Below are 23,201 nucleotides of genomic sequence, written 5' to 3' on the forward strand. Positions count from 1 at the left end.
CAAGAAGAAGAGTTGTGTTTCTGATGAGGTCCGTTTTATAGACGGTAACTGTAAAGTGGCAGTAAGACTAATCAGCTCAGTTATCTCTGGCATCACTGACATTTTTCATCTGCACTGAGGTTGAACTGCTGACGCCCAGTCAACATGCTGCTTTAATGAAACCCAACAACAACAATAGTATTGAGGCATGTGAAGCCACATTTCATGCCTCTGAAGGCAACGTGTGAGTGTCAGTGGAAAACATAACGTCATCATACATGCGTCAAACACATGTCACCAGGAGTGACATCTATATTGATATCCAACTGCACTTAACTCCACCACTCCATGCAGACAAGCCTATGCCCTCCACACTTAAGCATACTGTGTCCAGTAAGCCGGTTTATTATGTTAACATAATCCAGCAGGAAGGAAATGTGACCCACTCCCCATAAAGCTGGGTGCTGTGGTGCTTCGGCAGTTAATGTCTGTCAGTATCAGCTTAATCGTTTTATTGCTCTGTCTTCTTCTCCTCACACTGATCGACTACCGTTAGATTTATAGCTCTGCTTATCATTTCTACTACTGTCACAGCAACTTTCAGGGTTTTTAAAGTGATTCGTAGCCTGTAGGTGCAGCGGGTTAATCCTGTTTAAAAGAAATCTGTCCACGGTGTTAAAGCAAGACAGCCCTCTGCAGAATCGAAAATATCACTGCACACCTGAATGACATTCAAGCTGTAGGAAAAGCCTTTGTTAAAACAAACTCCACTTCATGGTTTTTTCTAAACGATTGCAATGGTCCATTCATGCCAAAGTTCACTAATTTAAATGCAATGCTTGTCTTTAACGTTGTGTTTGCACAAAAAAACAGCCAGCAGAACAAAATAATAAATAATAAAATAATAGCTACTTAACAGGGTGTATCAAAAAGAATCATGTGATTTCAAAAGGCAAAACTAAAAGTAATGGACAGAAGCTTGCGGTCGATTTTAAAACAAATGGCTGAATGTGACGTTTTACATCCAAAACACTGTTCTCAAGTCATCGTGTCCCACTCTGGATGCACGGCATATGTCCATACTACAGCCAAACTCATCTCATACTTCTGCAAGCAAGTCTGGAGTCACTGCAGCCACCGCTACTTACCCACAACCACGTGAAACTCATGACTCCTTTCTCGCGGTTCGTGATTCGATCGTTACCGGTGAACCCGATTAAAGACTTTAAATGTTGGAGGATTCTTTTTCATAGACTCTATATTAAGTGTACAGTGTGTAAAATGTCACCACCATATGTCAGTAGATTGCTGATTGCAGTAAGTTATGTTTTCTTACTGTGAAAGATCCACGACAGACTCGACCACTCGTTCATGCTTTCAGCATACTTTTATTAACTGCGGTTGCTGTTGCACACAACTCGGCTATAGCTCTGCAGATCGCTGCCAGACACACACCAACAACCACAACAGTCAGTAAGCATAGACGCTAAACGCGAGGCGTGATTGTGGATACTTTTGGAGTTCGATACAAGTAAATGAGTCAGTGAATTTCACCTTTGTCCAATAACACTGATACTAAGGACATCAAGAACATTTCTGTTGGTAAGCACTTCTATTTTTGCTGCTGTGTTTTAAGTGGTCGCTTAGTTTAAGAATAAACTCATGCATGATGTAAGAATGTAATCAAACTGTGTGATTTTTGTGACATTCGACAGAGCAATGCTGGAGGAGGAGAAAGACAGAATGAGAAAGAGATGATGAAAATATACATGTACACATGTTCAATCAAGATATATATAGTTTGAAAGTGCAATCTGTGATCTTTAAATTAAAAGTAACTTATGAGACATATGACACCAGGACAGCTGTGATAGTACTCAGGATGGTCACATTTCTCATCCTGTTAACATTTTGTCACCTCATTGTCAGATCTTGCTGTCACTTACAGACAGGTGTGCGTAACTAAGCAAGAGATGCACGTACAGTCTTTTGCATTCTATTTAACATTAAAGGACTAGTGTTGGGACTGAAATGGGGAAAAAGCCTTAATCTTGTCTTCAACTGGAGTGTGGAAAAAAGCCTGTTTAACATAAATTTTCTATTAAACAACAGTGTGAGAGCATGAGACACAAAGAGGAAGGCTGTTCACACACCACAAACTGAAGAGTCACCACACTGGCAATGTTTTGTTTCCCTTCTCTTGCATCATTGATAAAACAAAATTGCCTCAGCAGGGAGGCATTTAATTGTTTTAATTAAGTCAAAGTGTTCAAATGTGTACATTTATGTAACTCAGCTCTTTTGTCATACTGACTGCCACAAAGACTCAAGGTAGTTTTACACTACAAGCCCCATTCTCTCAAACAGTGAGTCCAGGGATCAGCTTTTATGGGTTTAATGTCTTAAAAGCAAATTTCAGCTACAATATGCTTGGCTAATGCAATTATGAAATTCCAAATGAATTTGTATAAATATTGGTGTTACAGATCAGTTGTAGCTGATATAATAGGCAAATAAGTTAAATAATTACCATGACTTTCATGCATCCATCCATCCTCTTCCGGTTATCCAATTCAGGATCACCGGGGAGGCTGGAGCCAATCAAATCCAGTATTGTAAGTTTACAATCAAAACCAGTCATCTGAATTTGATAAGATAATTTGAACCGTGGGTTTTTGTATGAGGCTTGTGAAGAGTAAACTGCAGCTTGTGTTAATACATGTGAGTATGACTAATGTGAGAAGGGTTTCTCCAGCTTCAGATTCTCACACTCACATAGCTCAGATAAAATTAGCACACATGCAAATACATGAGGGATAGAGAAGAGCCCATAATGGTTTGAGTCTCACAGTCATGACACAATGAAAAAACACAAAGAAAGACATTCAGAACCGAGAGCCGCCTTGTTTTATAGGCTTAATTTTCTAAACTGAGCAAAACTACTTTTAGAAATAATGTAGATTCATTTTTTTAGACTAATGACTTTTATATTGAAAAAGATATTTTCACATTATGCCATGTGCAAGCTGGGAAACAGTTATATTTGGTGGATACATAGTCACATGTTTTTCTTTTACTGCACTATTGCCCTGTATCCTAAAACCAAAAACAGGCTGTTTAAAAAGCTGTTTTCTGTTAAACAGGTGTTGGGTATAAAATGGGTTTTGGTGAAACATACCCGTCCTTTTAATTCTTATTTTCTACTCAGAAGTAGACTTTTCCCCCCAGTTGTTTACTTTTCATTGTCAACAAACACAAATAAATATACACGGGCAAAGCTGTGTGTCAATGCAGAGCTCCAAAAGGAGTAATTTCCGTATCCTTTTTCTTTCCTGTTGTATCGCTCTAACACAATGATGATCACTGTATTTCTTTTTTTATTCCTTTTACCTTTTATATTTAAATGTTGAGAAATTTCAAGGTTTATGGTGTTATCATCAAAAAATGGTGCTGATGTGTTAAACAATTTTAGGTTTAAATTTCTTTAGCGTCACTATCAGTAGATGGTAATATTGTTGGCATGTACATAGAAGTGTGAGTTTATTGTACTTTGAAGTTTGAAGTGGAGAAATCTAATTATTCTTCATCTGGTTATCAAAAAGAGTTTTCTCCATGAAGGCTAGGTAGTAAGCAAATTGTTTCAGTACTATGTATTTACTTTATGTGGGCTGACCCACATGTTTATTTTGTTGGAAACACTCACTGGTTCATATTTGGCACAGTCACAACTACCAGAGCCATCTGAAAGATCTTTGGCAAGTGTTCTCATAGAGTGTATATTATTGATGCTAACTGCTTATTAATGCTAAGTGACAGACTGAACAAATACAGACTTTAACTCACCAGAACCGAAGCCCAGACGTCCTCAGCGATCTGTATACGACAGCAGGCTGTATTTTTCTAAAATAATGCTACAAAAAGCTTCGAAATGCACCATCATTGACATTTTAGCAAAGAGGTTCAGTACAGTGACTTGATCGGATCAGTGGTGGACTGTTAGCACTGCAGTCTCGTTAAGAAAGCTTTGCTGTGCCTGCATGGGTTTGCAGATCTCCAGTAAATATCATTGAGATGTGATGTACAGTGTGCAGAAAACTTTCATTGATTCATGCCAAAAATATACAGTACTGAACAAAAGACTTGAGGCAGACCACACAGAGACGGGAACAAAATCACTTAGAAAGAAATCACATAATAGCCTAATTTGTTATGTGAGCTTCAGTGGATTTTTCTTTGTGCGTAGGCTCTGACTCAGGTATTTGGCACCGATTCATTTGGAAAACTTGCTTGGCCAGGCCTTAAGCCTGAAATACTTTGAATGAGAGAAAATGCTGCTAAAACATTCAAGTCATTTTTCATTATTGTCTTTGGGATCATTTGGATTTGTCGACACATTAGCAGATTAAAGAATAGTAGTTAAAACAACAGCAAACAAGACAGCTTCCCAGCAGTCTTTAAAGCAGGCAGATTTAGAACAACCACTGAAACCTGTCCAAAAAGCACAAAAACCTTCATTTGTTAGCCCACATAACCCGATTAGTTTTTTTAAAACTAGTTTATAAAGTCAACATGTTTATTTTTTCTATTTTTTCTTTACCTGAGAGTCAAAACAGTTTGAGTAGTCAGACTGAGTCAGTCATTATTGAGATAAACAGAGTGCAGCAAACTAATCTCAAGGAAAGTAATGGCCTGTGTTGCTTACAGTAGCAATATAAATTACATATACAACAATTATTCTATATCTAAGGGCATTTTCAGTAAAAACTGGACATTTTGCAGAGCTTTTAGACTGATTAAGAGTATGTGTGTTGCTCTTTTTAAAATAGCAAATGAGTCCGTTTAAAATGTATCCCATTTTAATCCAGATTATACTATTTCCCCTGAGTTTGCAGCAGAGCATCAGCATTGACAAAATACACAGCAGAGAGAGAAGCATCATCTTAATTAGGCTGCTTTATAAAGGATGCATTGGGATGTAAAGTGCAGCATGTAATAAATGGACAAGTAAAATGAGTGTTCATGGGCTCATTATAGCTATTTAATTAAATCAACTAATCAAATATGCTAAGCACTTTAATAGAAAATGCTATGCATGTAAAATGTGCTGAAAGAGGCAAAAGCAAAATTAGCTAATGTTAGTAAGAGAATGCCAGCCAGCATGGAATTTCATCTCTCAGTAAAACAGATATGCGATTGGATGCTGTGTTTATGATCTGTCACCATGTACAGCAGATCTTCCATGGCAAGCACTGACTATTTGGATTTGTGCGATTAAATGTTTGTACAGGGGCATTAGGTCAGGGGTCACAGTAACCAGGGAACAGCTGGGTGCTACACTCTGACAACATGCTTTTATTTCCAGATTCCCAAGTAGTCAACAGTTGTGCGCATAGACCAGAGACAGTCTATGGCAGAGCCGTCCATGATGGGTCTGTGATCACAGACTTCCATCTAGTGGCAAGAAGACCAAAGTGCAAAATACTTGATTTTAAAATACAGCCACCAGACTTATTTTTACATAGTGTAATTATACGATATGATGCTGTAATTAAGTATCGTATAAAGATTTACACAGTTGTGAATAACCTCTGACCTCTCCTTCTAGGTTAATAGATTCATCTGAAGGTCTTTCAATACTATATAGAGCTATTTAAAAGTATGTTACTGCCCTTGTTTTGTCTAAGGAATTATGTCAAAAATTATGTCACATATATTAAAATAGTTTTCAACAGAGCAAATAACAAAATCCTGCCCTTTGTGCTAATTTTTACCACGCTAGGAAAAAATCAACAAAGAAAGCAAAATGAATAGACACAAATTACAATGCTGTTCTGTTAAAAGTAAATACTGCCCAGAGAGTGAGCTGATTTGGTGGACGTCTGTGTGCAGTGCTTCTTGTTACATTGTTATATGTTACTTTAAACTAGTACCTAAAAGACTATTATAGAATGATAGTGTTGCACATCCTGACCAGATCACTACAGATTATAGAAATCCATTAACATATATCTACGGCAACAGATTTAGGAAGAAGTATTTAAGTGTTTCTCTTTCACCATTTGTTTTTTTAAATCACAGCACTTACTTTGATTGCTGTCAGACACTTTTATGTACCGCTGCAAACATGCAGCTTCTACTCTGTTCAATTCTGTTAAAGAGTTGGGTATTGTGGAGGTCTATCTGAAAATGATGGTGTTGCATCGTAACGTTTCCCAGATGTGACAATGTGATGAGATTGGATTGGACATAAATAGCAAATCTCTTCAGGAATGTGCATGTCTATACTTCTCACTTTTAGGGTGAGGGTCACAAGTAGGGTTGCATTTGTCAGCGGTACATGTTATGAAAAAAAACCACATGAAAAGCAAAAATGCACGAAATGACTTCACTTCAGACTGTACCAAACAACCCATTTGTATTGAAACCATCTCTGGACGTATGATGTATCAGATTTGCTGCTTTTGCATGTTTTGGGGCATTGAAACAAAAATATGTGTCGGCTTAACTTTTTAGATCCTATCTCGCAAAATTGTCTCTGCGTGGCCCTAAGCTAATAGTTAGTGTATAATAAGCCTTAAATATCCAATGATTTTGTTTCAATTTTATATGTAGAATATTTGCTTCTATAAACACTCAAAGTATCCCAAAGTAAGAAGTAGCCCAAAAAGTATTGCGGAGGATGCTCTAGGGGTCTCCAGATATCCTAAGTGCATCAACATGGTTATTGAATTACCTGTAAATACCAGAAGTGTCTCTGGTTCGTGCCTGTGGACTGTGTCTATCTGCATGTTTGCATCATGAAAATGAGCCCGAGCCCATTGCCAGAACTTAAGCAAGTGTGATTTCTGTACGAGAAAAGCTTTGATATAATAAATCTAAACCATTAGCTTTTAGTTTAGCATAAAATGGAATGTGATACAGTGTTGATATTTGACATTTGTGTGATATCACTCGGGGTTATGCATTCATGCTGTTTAGCATGTAACACGTCCGCATGCTTATCCTCGCTACCCCCTGCACCACAAACACGCTTCACATACACACAAACTTTTCTGACGTAATAAAGCACCTCTGTTCTATGAAGAGAATTTTTTCCTGTCCCACTGAGCTCTGAGGCTGCTGAGAGCTAAATCTACCATCTGGTTATCATGGCAGCTAAACTGTGGAAAGAACAGACTGTCATCGGCCAGTGGTGACACATGCAGGTTTGACAGATAAAAAAGCAGCAGGTGGAGCTGCGGAGATAATATGTGCACTTGTTCCTATTGGCATCTACTCGCCAGACTTATATGGTCTATCAACAACGGAACAATCCTGTCATTAAACGCAAAATGTTACATAACCTGCTGAACAGATCACTACAGCTTTGCATGGTGCAGGTTTAGCAAAACTTTAGTTTCAAATTGACTCATGTTGCTCCCAACGACTAAATCTCTAATAGGGAACTGTAAGGAAAAAGTGTAGATTGTGCAAAATATGTTGAAATTTTCTATTTCAAATGTACAACTATGAAGAGACGGTATCTTGGGTTTGCATACTTTGGCTGGCATGCAGGGCTGAAATAGCTTTTCAGGGTTTTTCCAGAATTTCAAACTAAAACCTCTAAGAAAATGTAAAATGTAAAAATGAAGTCTGTGTGAAGAGTGTGCATGTGGTTCGTTACTGTTCAGGTCAAGCACACTGCTGGGTTGATGAGGACCCCCTCTCTGAATGCAACTATCTTTGGTCTCAGCAAGGTTGCGTGGTGTGAGTCATATTCATGGTATGGTGAATCTTATGTGGTTAGGGATGCCATTTGGGAGGGAAACCCTGGATTATCCAGGGGTCCCAGAGCTGGACCAGCACCCTGGAACATGCCAAAGCTCAAAGAGCCGCCACTGAGCTGTTGTCGGTGGGTCCAAAATGTCTCGTCTGTATCCCTTCCCTTCCCTTCCTGGTCTAATCATTTGGATAGGAGGCACCAATTTAATCCACAAGCCCTACTTCTTCCTATGTCCTTTAAAACACTCGTCTACCTGACCCAAACTGCTTTTCAAGTATATCAATTTGAAGCAAAATATAGAAAAGGCATGCATGAATCTACTGACACATGCACATTTATATTTTGCTGTCATTTCGAGAAACTGAAAACACATTTTAGACCATTTTTCTGTGTTCTAGTTTATAAATAAGCAAGCCTAGGAAAAAATGTTTGTCTCAAAAATATGAAAAAATCCATCACTTAAGTAAATTACCTACTTACCATGTCCCTCTTATTTCAGCTTTCCCTCGCCAAGCTACAGCATTGTTAAATATGGACCAGGTTTACCACAACAGCAACCATCCCAAGGCGTGCATTTGTTATGTGTGACACAGACTATAATTGTGGCTCTGGGAGTGATAATGGATTACTGGAAAGCCCACGGCAGTAGAAGAAGCATTATAAATTGTCTGTGTCTTCCTGCTGAGTAATTCTATATGCGGTGAGAGTGGCTAGGCTGCGTCAGCCTCATTCCCAAACTGTGCTCCTGTACCACACAGCCTCTCGTGTTACCATGTAACCTTTTCTGACTAGGGATTTCAGAGCTTGTCTGACAGGGTACAGTTAAACCTTCCACCAGACCAATCTACCAGCACTCTGCTCCGACCCTACTGGCTCTTGGCTATTGTAGTGTGGAGTCTGTGTGGAGATTTATTTAGCCATCTACTGTATCACAATTTGTCCCCACAAAAGGTAGTTGTTATGGAGTATGCAGTGATTCAGAGCTGATGCTGATATAAGGAAATAAAGAAGTAGGGAAAAGGAAGATACATTCATATAAAATAGTGTACTGTTTACTCCCTTTTTACTTATATATTTCTAAAACAAGCACAATATACTTTTGAGTATATGACAGTATAATATAATCTAAATAATAAAATATTTTTTTGTTGTAGCAGTATTGTTTGTTGTTGCCTGTGAAAAAATTGTTTAATGCTGTTAAAATGTATCTGGTCTGATTTTTTTTTTTGTTACACAAATAGTAGCTTTGAAAAAGATAAAGGTTTTACACAGTGCAATTATGACCACAGAGCAGCATATCACATTTGATGTTTATTTCATATAAAATATCATGGCATTCCTATTTGAGTATTCTCAAATGTAAATCAAAAAGACCGCAGTGGCAGGAAACGTCTGTGTAACCTCTTCTTCCTTTAGAAACAATAAACACTGTCAATACTCTCCATGACGGCGTGGCAGCAACTCACTGAGCTTGGGCGAAGCAAGGATCTTTGAAGGAGAGAAAGAGAAACCAAAAAAGACAGCTCCTGAAAATAATAATTTTTCCTGACATGCAGTGTTTTTGTGTGTATGTAGCATTTTAATGGCAGCAATTCTTTTGAGTCATTACATGTGTGTATTTGACTGCCTGTGTGTGTTTCCTATAGGTCATTGTTTAGTGGCTATGGCTAAGTGCAAAACTTTCTGAAGTTTTTCAAAAGAGATGCTTGAGATCTGTGCTAACTTGCTGTAACATATATAGTACTGAAGTTTAACAAAAGTATTCATGTAGTCAGAGCAGCTTACTTTAAAATGAACACCAAGCGTACATAGAACATGTTTTAATTAATTAAAGAGAACAAAAAATAAAGAGAGCAAGAGAAAGAATGGTGGCCTTGCCATCTGACATGTTAACTATAGTGTCATTCATGAATGAATCCTGACTGGATTTTCTTTAACTAGATATTTTCGAAATTGTTTTCACACAGTGACTTTTGATCACCCAGTTCTTCCCTGAGTCCAAGTTATCCGCAAAACTCCTGAGAAATACCTTTATGAAACAGGCCGTTGATACAGAGATATAAAAACCTCTTTGTGGTTGAATCTGTGGTGTTTAGCTTGTGGTGTTTCAAGTGCAAAACTATGGTGCCCCTGTGAGGCCAAATGTACTGCACCTTCAGAAAGCACCACCAAATGTGAAAATGTTCCAAAAGCACATAAAACACACATCAGAAGTTGAATAAAATAGAAGAGAACTATTAAAAAAAATGTCAAAAAGCACAACAGAAGTGTTTTGGGGGAAACAAAACTGTGACGGACCAGCTCCTGAAGTGACAGAAACCAAAACACTGCACTGAGATAGTGAAGGCATGAAGGAGAGGATTCACCAGTGCTGTGAAGGAGGAAAAAGATGAATGCACAATCTCTTCCATCTTTTTCCTCCTTCACAGCACTGCTGAATCCTCAGATGGAGATGGAAAAGATGGAAGATAGTGTGCATTCATCTTTTTCTCCCTCATATAGTATTTTTGTCACGTTTTGTGATTATTTTTTTTGTGAGCTTGGGCTGCATTTTTTTTCTACGTCCTTTGTGTTTTATACAACTTCTGTTGCGTTTTATGTGCTTTTGCAGTTGTTTTTCTTATAATTTCAGGTGTTTTCTTAAACAGTTTGACCTCTTAGGGCCACCGTACAAAGCAATTGCTTGAAAAAGCTACAAAAAACAGATTTTTCTATATGTTTACTTGCAGTAATCCACATTAGCATGAGAGCTGTTTCTGAAGTTTCACTGAATATCGTTTTAGACCCTGACTAATTACAGTATTTTATCTTTGATTAATGTCAAACAGAGGCTTTGCAATAATCTTTATAAAGCAGTTTAGTGTGAAAACACTTTTGCCGGATTACTGATCTCCTTCAGTAAGGAAACATGTATTTCAACCATATGTTTTGCATTCTGTCTGCACTTGCACCGTGTCCTTTATCATTCTCACCTTCAATAGCAAATAGCCACTGGGGATACAAGTGTTAACCCTGACAGCTGATGAGCTGTCCGTACTTGGGAACAGCGTGAGGAGCAGAGTATAGGTCAGGTTTTTCCGTTGTTGACAAATGGGTGCCAGTATATAGGCGCCAGCGCTTTGTCGCTCAGCCTACTCCTGATAGACTGTACTGAGATGTGGAAAAGTTTGAGGTCAATGTGCAGAGTCACGTCTCAGTAGGTGGGCCTGTTCATGAATATGAACTCGTGTGTCAGCGACAGTGTGTATGTCTGTCCTCTTTAATTCTGTACAGCAACACATGTGCAGGAAGTTTCCTCTCCCACAATCCCCCTCTCCTCTGCATCAACAGTTCTTAGGTGTCAGCTGGATCACCTGTGTCCCGTTGTCTTTGTGTGGACAGCAGGCTTATATTGGGAACCTCGGAAGTTCTTTCCACTTGGTGGCCTCCAGAGGAAAACCAAACCCTTTTAACTTTTACTCAACTTCTGTCCTTGAACAGTGTTGGCTCAGGATTAGTGAGCTGTAAAATAAATGATGACTTTTAAACTTAATGAACAGCAAATAAAAAAATCTTTAATATTCATATTTAACCATAAATACAATCAAAATAACTCAAAAATGCAGCAATACACTGCAGAAAGATAGAAAACAGTCTGCTAAATAGTCAGAATGGTGGTGATTTGGTAAAAATTTAAATGGCTCCTCTCTGCTACTCTGAGTGAAACAAGTTAGGTATAAAAAGCGATAAACTGATAGTATTTGGCAGTGTTCAGAAATAATCTCAGTCCTCTTTAATTAGTAACTTTTTTACCACTTCGCACGTGCTGGCATCCCTCCTTCAATCTTGTTACAATGTGAAAAACAAAATGAAAATGCGATTAATGGTGTAATGTGACTAAACCTGCTGAAAAATGGCACGGGCTCTTCAGATTTAGAGATGTTATGCTTTTCTTTATTGGCCCTAAACTATATTTGTTTATCTTGCTTTTTACAGCATCATATTTAGTTCAGCATTCTTGGGATTCTAACACCTGACTGAAGGGCTTTTGAAGTATCTCAAATGTCACATAGCGACCCTCCCCAGCATCCCCCACTGTACACTCGAGCCCTCAGCTCTTATCACTGGCCACCGAGTCCCTTACGTCCACAGCGGTGTTGCACTGTAATTGGGAGAACAGCCATCTGCTATTCTTAAAACTCAGCTCGGTGGTGAAGGATTGGAAGAGAGCTATCTGTTGTCCCTCCAGTCCTTTCAACTTGTCTGCAGCTTTGTCTGGCACTATGTTTTTTGTGCTAGTTGAGACTTTGTGAGAGTAACTGGACTTTAGATTAAATAAACGCTTTTTATTAGAAGTCACGTTTAGGTCAATCATGAGCTCCAGCCTTGTTAACTCTTTAGCCAAGGTTTATGATCCAAACCCTCTTCACGGGCAGAAGCCAGGTGGAAGGAAGCTTTCTCTAAATGGATCAGAAAAGTCTCAAGCTGCTTCTTCCTCTTCTTCATCATCATCCTCTTGCTCTCCTCATGATGTTGCCCTGCGATCTGTGGAAAGTCGAATGGACTTCCTGAGCTCTCAGATGGAGCGTTTGCTCAACATGCAACAGACTGTCTTGATCAAGCTGGATGGCCTGTCGCAGGATGTCAGGGGTATGGGTTTGGATCTAGCTTCAATACGTGAAGAAAGCCATGGAAAAAGCTGTGGGTCTGGGGTAGAAGCAGTATGCAGGGAGCTGCATGGGGCCATGGAGAGGGCCAGTGAGCACATGGAGAGTCAGGGACGCAGGTTGGAGGGGGTGGAGAAACTGGTGGAGGGCACCCAGCAGGTGATAAGCTTCATCGGTGAGGTGGTAAAGAGCTCCAGGTTGGTGGAGCTTCTGTTCAAACAGCCTGGACGGAAAGCCAACAGGAAGGTGAGAAGTTTAAACGACATCATGAGCAAGTTTTCCACTAGAATCTAGCAAAAGCACTTTTAAAGTTCCATCATTTTTATCTGCATTGTTGAACATGGCAGTGAAAGTGAAAGGTCTCACTGTATAGTGAGCATGGTTGCATTGGTATCCTCTTGACTGAATGTATTCATATTGTGTATATGTGACAGTTCAAATAACATTTAAATGGCAATGTTTTTTAAAACTCTGCCTTTTAACTCCTTTGAGTTTAGATATGACTCCTATGTGGCTGGTCTTGGCTCTGCTGTGCCTGCTGTAATGTTAAGTGATTTACCATTGAGACTGTGATCGGCCTCCGAGGTGTAAATGATTAATGTCACATTGGTTATCTTTCCCAGACCACGTCTTTATCAGCTTGCAGTGCAGCTGCACAGCTTCAGTCCAACAGTCGTCAAATTCTTAATCGTTCTTAATGCCATGATTTATTAGAGAGACTCACTTCCTAGTGCTGTAACCAAATATGAATATATGTTACAGATGTGTAACACATGCAACATATATTGCATAGTTCATGCATTCATATAATCTATGGTTACACTGCTGATTCAGAGGCTTTTTTTAGATACAGGGTTAAGGAGACAGATTTGTTGCACCATATGGCGACTGTCATATATACTGTATGCAGGGATAAAGTGAATATTTCTCTTTTAAAGTGTGGAACTGATTCGAGTGATGTGTAGCATTTCAACTGCTGTAGTTGAAATGCCACATATTTCCTCTTTGGCCAGAAGGAGGCATCTGCTGAGCAAGACATCAATACACTTGAGTTATGAGGGAAAACCTTCCCAACAGAAACTGCTTTGAAGCTTGTTGTCACATTATTGCACAAATGGAAATATCTGCATCTATCAGCAATTTTCCTTTCTATGAGAAGTTTCCACCAATTGCAGGTTTTGCCCCACTTTTGAATGTTACGCACAATGTCTAAAACCTGATCTTTCTTTCCTCTGTTAACATCCAGGCAAAGGATGATAAGGAAAAAGCCAAGCTGAGCCTGAAAGGTTTAAAGGCCCAGAAAAAGAGAAAACCGCAAGAAACGTCAGGTAAACTCAAACAAGATATTACACAATCCACAATCACAAGTTTATGCAGAGCCCACCACAAAATTTCTAAACTCGTTATCTGCATATAATACATCATAAATCTGAAATATATGTACATCATGGAATATAACGGACTTTAATATAACAGGGAGACCAGTTCAGGATTTCTGAGAATTGTTTTTGTAATATAAGATATGTGTTCTGTTTAGCATAAAAACATAAAATATAAGTAAATGATGGGAAACATATTAAGAAGGCCTTTAAAAATTTTAAATCTTATATGTAGACAAGCTATGTAATGATCCCTGGAAGTCTCGCATGGCTGCACTGCTACATCTGCTGACTTTTTGGCAGACATAAATACAGTTTTCATCATGTTTGAAGGATAACAGCATAAAAAGGGAGACAAGAGGCAGTTCAGCCTTTATTTAAATATATGAGAAATCAAACAAAACACTACAAATTCAGGCAATGAGAAGAAAAAAATGCAAAAAGACACTGAAGACATCGCAATCTGACAAAAGTGAGGGAAGACAGTATAAGAGACCCAAGTAGGAGAATGAAACAGTATCTAAATAAATAGGATACATTCACATCGACCAACATGTAAACAGTCAGAACACAAAAGGCAAAGTGAATAAAATTTAAACAGTATTTGTCTGCAATAATCCCCCATGTTTACATGTCAAGCTCGCATAATACATGTATATATGAGCAAAATTTGAAACACAGATGACAGATCAGAATTTAGGTCTTAGCTTGACAGCTTTAATATGGATCTGAGAACCGGATCTGCACTCGTGTCTTCACAACACTCTGCAACAAACTATCCAGAGGATGATGTGAGATTTTTATCTGAATTGGGCCAGACTTATCGAGCAAGTGACCACCCAGACTAGCATAAGATGTAAATATGTGATGAGTGAATTCCATCTATCTGAGGATTATCAATCATCTGATTACATTCATTTTTAGTAAATATAATACAGCGTTTTCACCAAACATCTGGTTGTATCCGTGTATTTTCTTCACTACAGACACCTCCTCCCTGAATGAGCCTGTGCTCCAGGAACAGGTGGAAAAGCTCAACAGGCAGAACACCGAGCATTCGCACATAAACATAGAGGCTGAGGGGGATGGAAGAAGTGGAAGACAGGATCTGGAAACGCTGATCCTTGAAGAACCGCACACCTCTGTTGCCCAGTCAGACGAAAGGCAGGAGGAGGCTGAGGAAAGGCAGGATGAGGAAGGAGAGGGGGGTATATTTGAAGACTCTGAGCCAGAAGAACAAGAAAAAGAAGAAGAAAAGCAAAATGGAGAAGATGTTAGTCTTGAAAATCGTGGAAAAGTGAAAGATGATGTGAAGACAACGCATAGAGAAGAATCATCAAAATCAGAAAAAGCCTGGCTCTGCAGGGCCTCTGTGCTTCAGTATGACAGGTGTGTCTTAGCAAAGCTACCATATATCTTTATGCTACTTGCTATTAAATTCATTAAGTTAACTATTTATTTTCTTTACTTGTACTTCTTTGGATCATTAAGCCAGCTAAGAGGAAATTATTTTGTTGGGGGAGGAAAAGGGGAACTTCAAACCACATCACACATTCATATTCTGTGCCTTCCTTTCTGAAGCTCCGAGGAGGCTGGTGATGTGGCCACTTGTAGCAAACGCCACGTCCCGGAAGAAGACCTTGGAAAAGACGACCTCAAAAAGAGCCGGGTGGAGGACAGTAAAGTGGAAAGGGCTGATGGACAGGTCGTAGAGGGAGCCGAGCCACAGGTCTCCATATCTGACCAAGCGAAGACAGAAGACGAAGGGGAGGCGGCGGAGGAAATAAAGGAGTTTATTATTGGTAAGAAAGTGTGTGAGTGCTTCTTTTCTGAACGGTCCAGGGAGGTTGGGGTGTAGGCTGTTGCTTTCTACAACTAATGCTACGACATGTAAATGGGAGTGTTTGTAGAAATCAGGTAAGGAAAGATTTCAGGAACTTGTGTTTTGAAATTTAGGCCTCTGAATCACCGTCAGTGTCAGTCAATATATTGTATACATGCAGTATCTTATCAATGTGCATGTGAGGGAGTAGAGACCGCAGACTGACAAAGATCAAGAAGTAGTGCTGTGCAATACTGCAAATTTCAATATCGATCCAATCCCAGGAACATGGAGGGCACTATTAGAGGAGGACAGGGTTTCATGATGAATGAGATGAATCATCATCAATCTGAAAACTCAAAACACATTTTAATGATCATTAAAACACAGTGATTTTTACTTAACACAACAAAACATGCATTTCAGCTTTAATGTATTTTTTGGGGGGAGATGTAAAAAAGCACTTTAGGTCAACTTCTGTTGTTTAAATCTGCTATAAGCTGCAAATAAAAGATATGTGACAGTCAGCAAAAAACGGTCAGACACTTTTCATAGTGCATCTTTGAGGGTTTTTTTTTTTTTTTCCATTTCCAGTGCTATCCATAAAAGATGTAGGCTTCATGACCTCAGTGTTTCAAAATCCTGGACTGCTCAGCGCAGTATTCATGCATCCTATAGGCTCTCCGTGTAGACTCAGCTTGATGAGTTACTTTATGACATTTGCCTCTGCGTTCCTCAGACTTTAAATCAGCTTCAGTGTCATAACAGCATGCCTGTGCGAGCGTCACTAACATGTCAGCGAGCACAGCTGGCGGAGCACATAATGAGACGCCGGCATGCTGCTATTTTAAACTACTTTGTTTCTGGGTGCTGAGACCTCTTCCTCAGCCTTTCGTTCCCTCTCTGCACTCAGTAACAGTAACTTGTCTTCTCTTTGCCTTTCTTTTTCATTTCTTCTTCAGACTCAAGTCCTCCACCGCTAGCACCTTTCGACCACCGCATCGTTACTCCCAAACCCCACCAGATCGCCACCTATTACACTATCAACAGAGAGGAGGTCCTGGGAGGGTGAGGGAAACACTCAGAACATTCATCTCTCATTACAGAACTTTATTTTCATTTCGCTCAGTTACAGGCACAGATGCTTAGTGTGCACTGGCACTCAATAATGAAATAACAGACGATCTCACACCCTGCGCTAATAATTTTAGTTGCCCCCCCAAAGGGCAAATGGTGCTGACCCTCAGGGGGCTCTCTGATGTAACAGACCAGCGCTAAATCCTGCCTCTCAAATAGAAGATTACTCCTTAGCACGCAAACACATTTGTCAAATTACACAAGAGCATAGCCTGAATTTCTATACGAGTCAATAAACTATTATAATGTATAGACATAAGTAAGAGTCACAAACAAATTGTTATTTTGATATTTAAAAGAATTTTCAGCTTTTTAATGGCAGCTGATTCATAAAACCCCTTTGTTTAATTGGTCCGACATAAACATTAAAGAGATCCTGAACAAAACCAATCAAAACCGTATCCAAATACGCTTGAGCAGCAAACACCAGCAAACGTGAAACATCATATTTCAGCGCCAGGAATATTTGTTTTTAATAATAAAATCCAATTTACAGAATGGTTGTTCTCCGGCTCTTCATCCCATCTGTCCACACCTCTAACTCCTCCGTGTGTTTGCTTTTCTTTCATTAGGGGACGTTTTGGACAAGTCCACAAGTGCGTAGAGAACTCGTCTGGTCTGACTCTGGCTGCCAAGATCATCAAAGCCCGGAGCCAGAAAGAGAAGGTGCAGCAATGATTGGCTGGTTAATGCTGAATACGAAACAGAATCCAGGTTTAGCGATGCTGCTGAGATGCCAGTTTTCTCAGACAGTCTAATACATGGTCACTTTTATCACTACACTATAAAGGATTCGATTTTAAAAATAGACACGCTGAGGTAATGGGCATTTGTCAGCCCCATTGTGTCTTTATTTCTCTCAGTCAACTAGATATGCGGTGGAGGTCAGATGTCAGAGTATAGCTGTGTGGTTAGATTATAATCTGAAGTATTTAAAAAGCTCATTAAACTTGTAGCCAGATCCTCAAATGATGATCCACGACCAAACAGCTGGCACTTTGTGTCTGACTGTACGTCTGTTTTGTCTTATTTGTATCTAACTATGCCCCCGAATGGCTGTAGCACAGGCTGCTATGAGTTGCATGCTGCTAATATAAATATTTACTTTTTAATCAAGTCCCTTAGGTCTGTAACTTCTGTTTCCATTGAACATTTTAAACTGAACCACAAGCAAAAACTGCCATGAAGGATTTGATCTACCTCGTCCCTAACATACCATCTTGACCAAACCAACCTTTCTATAGCAGTCTGCAGTAGCTTAAATCATAGAAAGGACCCTGCCTGTTTGATCGCTCCAGTTTTATGATATGAGGGACCAAAGAGGAATAATTGTGCAGTGAAGCAAAAGGCACTCTTGCACTTTTTGACATGCTTCAATAAGGCAAAATATAACCAGCACTTGGCTTTTAAGGTCTTTTTTTTTTTTTTTACAAATTCAACAGCTGATATGTTACACACTGAAAATCCTCAAGACAAGCATGACTTATTTGTGTTCATAACTTATTCCTTGTAAGCTTTAAAAATCTTGCAGACTGGCTTTTTCTTGTTTTCCTCTCCTTACCCCCAATTGGTCAAAGCAGATGGCCCCGCCCCTCCCTGAGCCTTGTTCTGCTAGAGGTTTCTTCCTGTTAAAAGGCAGTTTTTCCTTTTCACTATCACCAAGTGCTGCTCATTTTCTGTTTGTTGGGATTTTCTCTGTATTATTAAATCTTTAACCTACAATATAAAGCTCCTTGAGGCAACTGTTGTGATTTGGCTCTAAAAAATACAATTGAATTAAAATTAATATAGTTTTGTCATTCATTAACTTCCATATTTACGTGTCATTTTCCTATATGTGATTTTAAATTTGATTTACATTTCATTTCCGTCTATCAGGAGGTGGTGAGGAATGAGATCCAGGTGATGAACCAGCTGAACCACGCCAACCTCATTCAGCTATACGCTGCATTTGAGTCGCGTAACGACATCATCCTGGTCATGGAATAGTAAGTTTGTGTGTGTCTGTGACAATACAAAAAGAGCCTCTACAAATTCGAACTGGCTGTAACAGTGTCTCTCTTTGTGTGGTAGTGTGGAAGGAGGGGAGCTGTTTGACCGCATCATTGACGAGAACTACAACCTCACAGAGTTGGACACGGTGCTATTTATACGGCAAATCTGTGAAGGGCTGCAGTACATGCATAAAATGTACATCTTACATCTCGACCTCAAGGTAAACCTACTTGAGTCTTCGCATCACAGTAGGAATAATCTCTTTCAGTATTTTTATTTATTTTTCAATATGTTACAACATTCATTTGGAGCCTAAACAGTCTAATGAAAAGACAAGTTTATAAAGTTTCAAAATAAAAGCTTCCATCTCTGTTAATGAAATAAAATTTAGGGTGTTGTCTGTGTTCTTTTCTTTATCTTTTGCACCTATGCCAAAAAGAAGAACGGCCTCTAAAACACAGTATATGTGACACCAGAATCTGTGTTCTTTTTCAGCCTGAGAACATTCTTTGTGTCAGCAGAGCTACTAACAAGATTAAAATCATTGACTTTGGCCTTGCCAGGAGGTAAGATTTATAGTCACCTCATCTTTCATGCACTGGTTTATTTGAGTATGTTTTTCTCTTATGGTTCTGGTTCCTCTGACAGGTATAAGCCTAGGGAGAAGCTAAAGGTCAACTTTGGAACGCCTGAGTTTTTAGCTCCTGAAGTCATCAACTACGAGTTTGTGTCATTCCCAACGGACATGTGGAGTCTTGGAGTCATCACCTATATGCTGTGAGTCAAGGAGTTCATTCAGTGCACACACAGAGACACAACCTGTACAGTTCCTGACATCTGTATTATTCTTAATGTCCAGACTCAGCGGCTTGTCTCCGTTTCTGGGGGATGATGACAACGAGACGCTGAACAACATCCTGGCCTGTGAGTGGAACTTTGAGGAAGAGGAGTTTAAAGACGTCTCAGATGAAGCTAAAGACTTTATCACACGTCTTCTGGTGAAAAGCAAGAGCTGGAGGATGAGTGCAACAGAGTCCCTCAAACATCCCTGGCTGTCAGACCGGAGTCTGCACTATCAACTAAATCGCAAGGTAAATACTAAATTCACCTTACCGCAAAATTTACTTTATAGTAAACAGTGAATAATACAAAATACAATTTTAAAAATGCTTCTTTTTATTAGTAAAATGCATCTGAAATATAAAAGATCAAAAGTTTATTAATTCAAATATGAATGTGTACCATTCAAGTAAATTTCACTTGATTAGATTTGTACTTATGTAACAACATTAGATGTAAATTTTGCATGTAAGCAAATGAACCAATATGTGTGTAATATCTATTGTAAACATGAAAGGAAGACTTAAAAGTGTTTGTGTTATGCATCTTTGAAGCCTGTTTGCTATCCTAATTCAAAGAGTGTAATAACAAACAGTTTTACTGGATCCTCTTACTGCAGAAAACTAAGTGCCACTCCACGCATGGTCCTCCTTCAGAGAGTAAGACAAGTAAGAGATTTTTGTCTTCATTTTCCTGTTAGCTTATATATAAATGTTTTAATTAATTTTCAACCCAAAGAGCCTATTGTAGGACAGTTTCTCAACTTTTCTTCTATTAAGCCAAACATATTGTTTGCTTTCCTCTTAGAAACTATGTGAGACCCTCGGCATGCCTTTTGATAATGAAAGGAGCTGGAGCCCAACACTGGACCAATGCTGCTGTACCTGTGTATGAACTTGATAACTACTCTCCTCCATCCGTCTTCTGCATCGCTCCATATCTTGCAGTTCTGACTCCAGATAGTGTGATGCACGGTAATAACAGACACTCCTATTCTGTAGTGTCTGAAAACACTGATGATGAAGAACCCAAACTGTTGGACACATAAAGGCCACGTGACCTGTCTGCTTCCACATATATGACAGATCAGCTGTGTATAGCATCAAACCATCATTGTTATTCAGCCACAGTTTGTCATATTGTCCTGTTTTCTTGCATGCTTTGCACTTTCTTCATTTATTTTCTCTAAGAGTCAGAAAACATTTTTAAACACAATATAGACTGAATTCTCTTATTTGAATAATATATTTTTGCGATTTTTTTTCTTTTAATTTACAAGTCTTATAAAAACGAAATGTTTTTTTTCTTGAACATAACTTTAAGTATATTTAGAATTTGATTGAATTAGAAGTCATAGCTGATTAATTTATTTTGTGTACAGCACAGCACTGCATACCCTCACTTCCCGTTGAGGATTGACAAAATGTTAGTGATCAGTGAACCAGTGAATATATCTTGGTTTGTGCCATCGTTCACCCTAATTTTTAAGCCCTATCACCTTCTGTATGCATTTATGCCGCCACCTTGTCTTGCTTCGGCAGTTTGGAGTAGCCCTTTCACCTTCCATGAAGGCATCACGAACAACAGAATACTACCTGTGAATAATATATATATTTTTTTTTTTTCATGACTGAAGTGGATTCTTATGTTCATTTATTTACTGGTTCAACACCAGAATGTACTTGAAGAGCTTTTATTCAATAAGTGATTTTTTTTCAATGGAGAAGAGCAGGATTTAATGTAGATATGCACAGATGGTAAGTGCATCTGTGCAGCTCAGTTTGACGGAGAGCCAACAACAGAGCAGAGAAGACACCAGCCATTGCTTTGTCATCCCTTTCAAGGAGATGAAAACTGAATGTGACTTCAACGCTCAGTTGTTTGCTTTTCCATTTGGAAGCAGAAAAGCTCTGTGAATTCAATACTTGTGCATTTGAATTTATTATTTCTTTTTCAGGTTTTCTTGTGCAATTATGAGAGATCAGTAATTATGAAATATTATTATGTTAATAAATAACTCACACCAGACAACATTCATAGTGCATCTTACTTACTGGGTATTTTTGGAAATTGAAAAAGAAATATGACAGTAAAGATACTTCTGCTTTGGAATTTTCTTTGATTTTTTAAAAGGTTCTAAAGTAGGGCACCCCTGTTGCTCACAGCAGAGTAGGTAACCCATGTAACAAAGCCTCTAGCCCTCAATACAGTGGTCTAGGTCCCCCCTTTCCTCTCTTGTGTACGCTGTCATATCATAAAGATAAAGAAGGTACAGCAAGCACTGAAGCCACTGTGTGACTTGTCTCAGGTAGGTCAAAGTCAAAAGCCTTTACTTGGCACTGGTTCTGTACATAATCTGGCATTTCAAGACCCAGTTAGAGCTTGCTTTATTTAAGCATTATGCAATTCTGTTATTCCAGCTTAATGTACTTGAGTTGGACCAACTTAATTAATTAATGATGAATCAACTTATTTACTGCACTTGAGTCCAAATTAATTTGATGGAAATGATCCAACTCATGCAAATTTTGTTAGGCCAAGTCAAATACAAACAGAAGTGTGAATAGAAAGCCATTTATTAATGTGGAAATCCTTTCCACGATTATTTAAGTTCACGTAAAGGGTTATTTTTAGGAGTGTTCAACAAAGTCTAGTCTGGTTAACATAAAACTTGTCATGTGCATCTTTCAATTTTATGGATTTATAACAAATTTCACATACAGCTGCTGCTTCATCCATTCTCTTCCACTTATTACGGGTAGCCTGAAGTCTATCCCAGCTGTCGAGAGGCAGGGTACACCCTGGACAGGTCGCAAGTCTATTGCAGCGATAACACCGAGAGACAGAAAAGAATTTGCAATCACATTCACACTTATGGGTAATTTAGAATAACCAATTAACCTAAACACACTAACTGCATGTCTTTGGATTGTGGGAGGAAGCCAGAGTACCTTGACAGAACCCATGCAAGCACAGAAATACCAATAGCACACATATGGTGTGTATCCTTTTCTGCCCTACTGCAGAAGTGCAGTGAGTTATCTCGCCTGTTTACCTCAACTAGAGTTGCTCAGTTCAGAGGAAAATCCCTCATGTGGGGAAAGATAAGATAAGATAAGATAACCTTTATTAGTCCCACACGTGGGAAATTTGTTTTGTCACAGCAGGAAGTGGACAGTGCAAAAGTTATGAGGCAAAAATTAGAATACAATAAGAATAAATACAGTACACAACTGTACAGAATAGAATAAAATACTATATACAGTAGAATAAAATAAAATAAATATACAATAAGATAAAAATAGAATACAAATACAAATACTATATACAACTGAGTAAAAATACAACGATGACAGAAAGGATTATTGCACTTAGTATTATTGCATATGTATGGATGTGTGTGCTTGATCAGTTAAAGTCTTTATTATGGAGTCTGACAGCAGTGGGGAGGAAAGACCTGCGAAATCTCTCCGTCCCACACCGTGGGTGCCGCAGTCTCCCACTGAAGGAGCTGCTCAGTGCTGTCACAGTCTGCTGCATGGGGTGGGAGATGTTGTCCATCAGGGATGACAGCTTAGCCGCCGTTCTCCTGTCACTCACCACCTCCACTGGGTCCAGAGGGCATCCTAGAACAGAGCTGG

The 23,201-nt window shown here is 38.9% G+C and overlaps 1 protein-coding gene across 2 annotated transcripts in view; it reads left to right on the forward strand.

Moving 5' to 3' along the window:
- Window positions 1-21,606, forward strand: part of mylk4b (myosin light chain kinase family, member 4b) — a 34,116-nt gene extending 12,510 nt beyond the window's left edge. The window contains exons 1-13 of one of the 2 annotated variants that reach the window (XM_085252128.1): window positions 11,731-12,633; window positions 13,634-13,715; window positions 14,753-15,155; window positions 15,348-15,568; window positions 16,551-16,656; window positions 17,298-17,391; window positions 18,604-18,713; window positions 18,799-18,940; window positions 19,216-19,286; window positions 19,369-19,497; window positions 19,580-19,811; window positions 20,180-20,228; window positions 20,368-21,606. In XM_085252128.1, the coding sequence (XP_085108254.1) occupies window positions 12,094-12,633; window positions 13,634-13,715; window positions 14,753-15,155; window positions 15,348-15,568; window positions 16,551-16,656; window positions 17,298-17,391; window positions 18,604-18,713; window positions 18,799-18,940; window positions 19,216-19,286; window positions 19,369-19,497; window positions 19,580-19,811; window positions 20,180-20,228; window positions 20,368-20,378 (2,190 nt within the window). In that variant the 5' untranslated portion in view covers window positions 11,731-12,093 and the 3' untranslated portion in view covers window positions 20,379-21,606. Of the gene's footprint in view, window positions 1-11,730; window positions 12,634-13,633; window positions 13,716-14,752; window positions 15,156-15,347; window positions 15,569-16,550; window positions 16,657-17,297; window positions 17,392-18,603; window positions 18,714-18,798; window positions 18,941-19,215; window positions 19,287-19,368; window positions 19,498-19,579; window positions 19,812-20,179; window positions 20,229-20,367 lie in introns of those variants that run through there. The other variant, XM_085252129.1, reaches the window with a different exon arrangement.
- Window positions 21,607-23,201: the final 1,595 nt, after the last annotated feature.

The sequence above is a fragment of the Mchenga conophoros genome, linkage group LG17 (genome assembly GCF_057382185.1).
Source record: "Mchenga conophoros isolate Kocher_MC1m ecotype Shallow Benthic linkage group LG17, M_conophoros_male_GT1.1, whole genome shotgun sequence".
NCBI lineage: Eukaryota > Metazoa > Chordata > Actinopteri > Cichliformes > Cichlidae > Mchenga > Mchenga conophoros.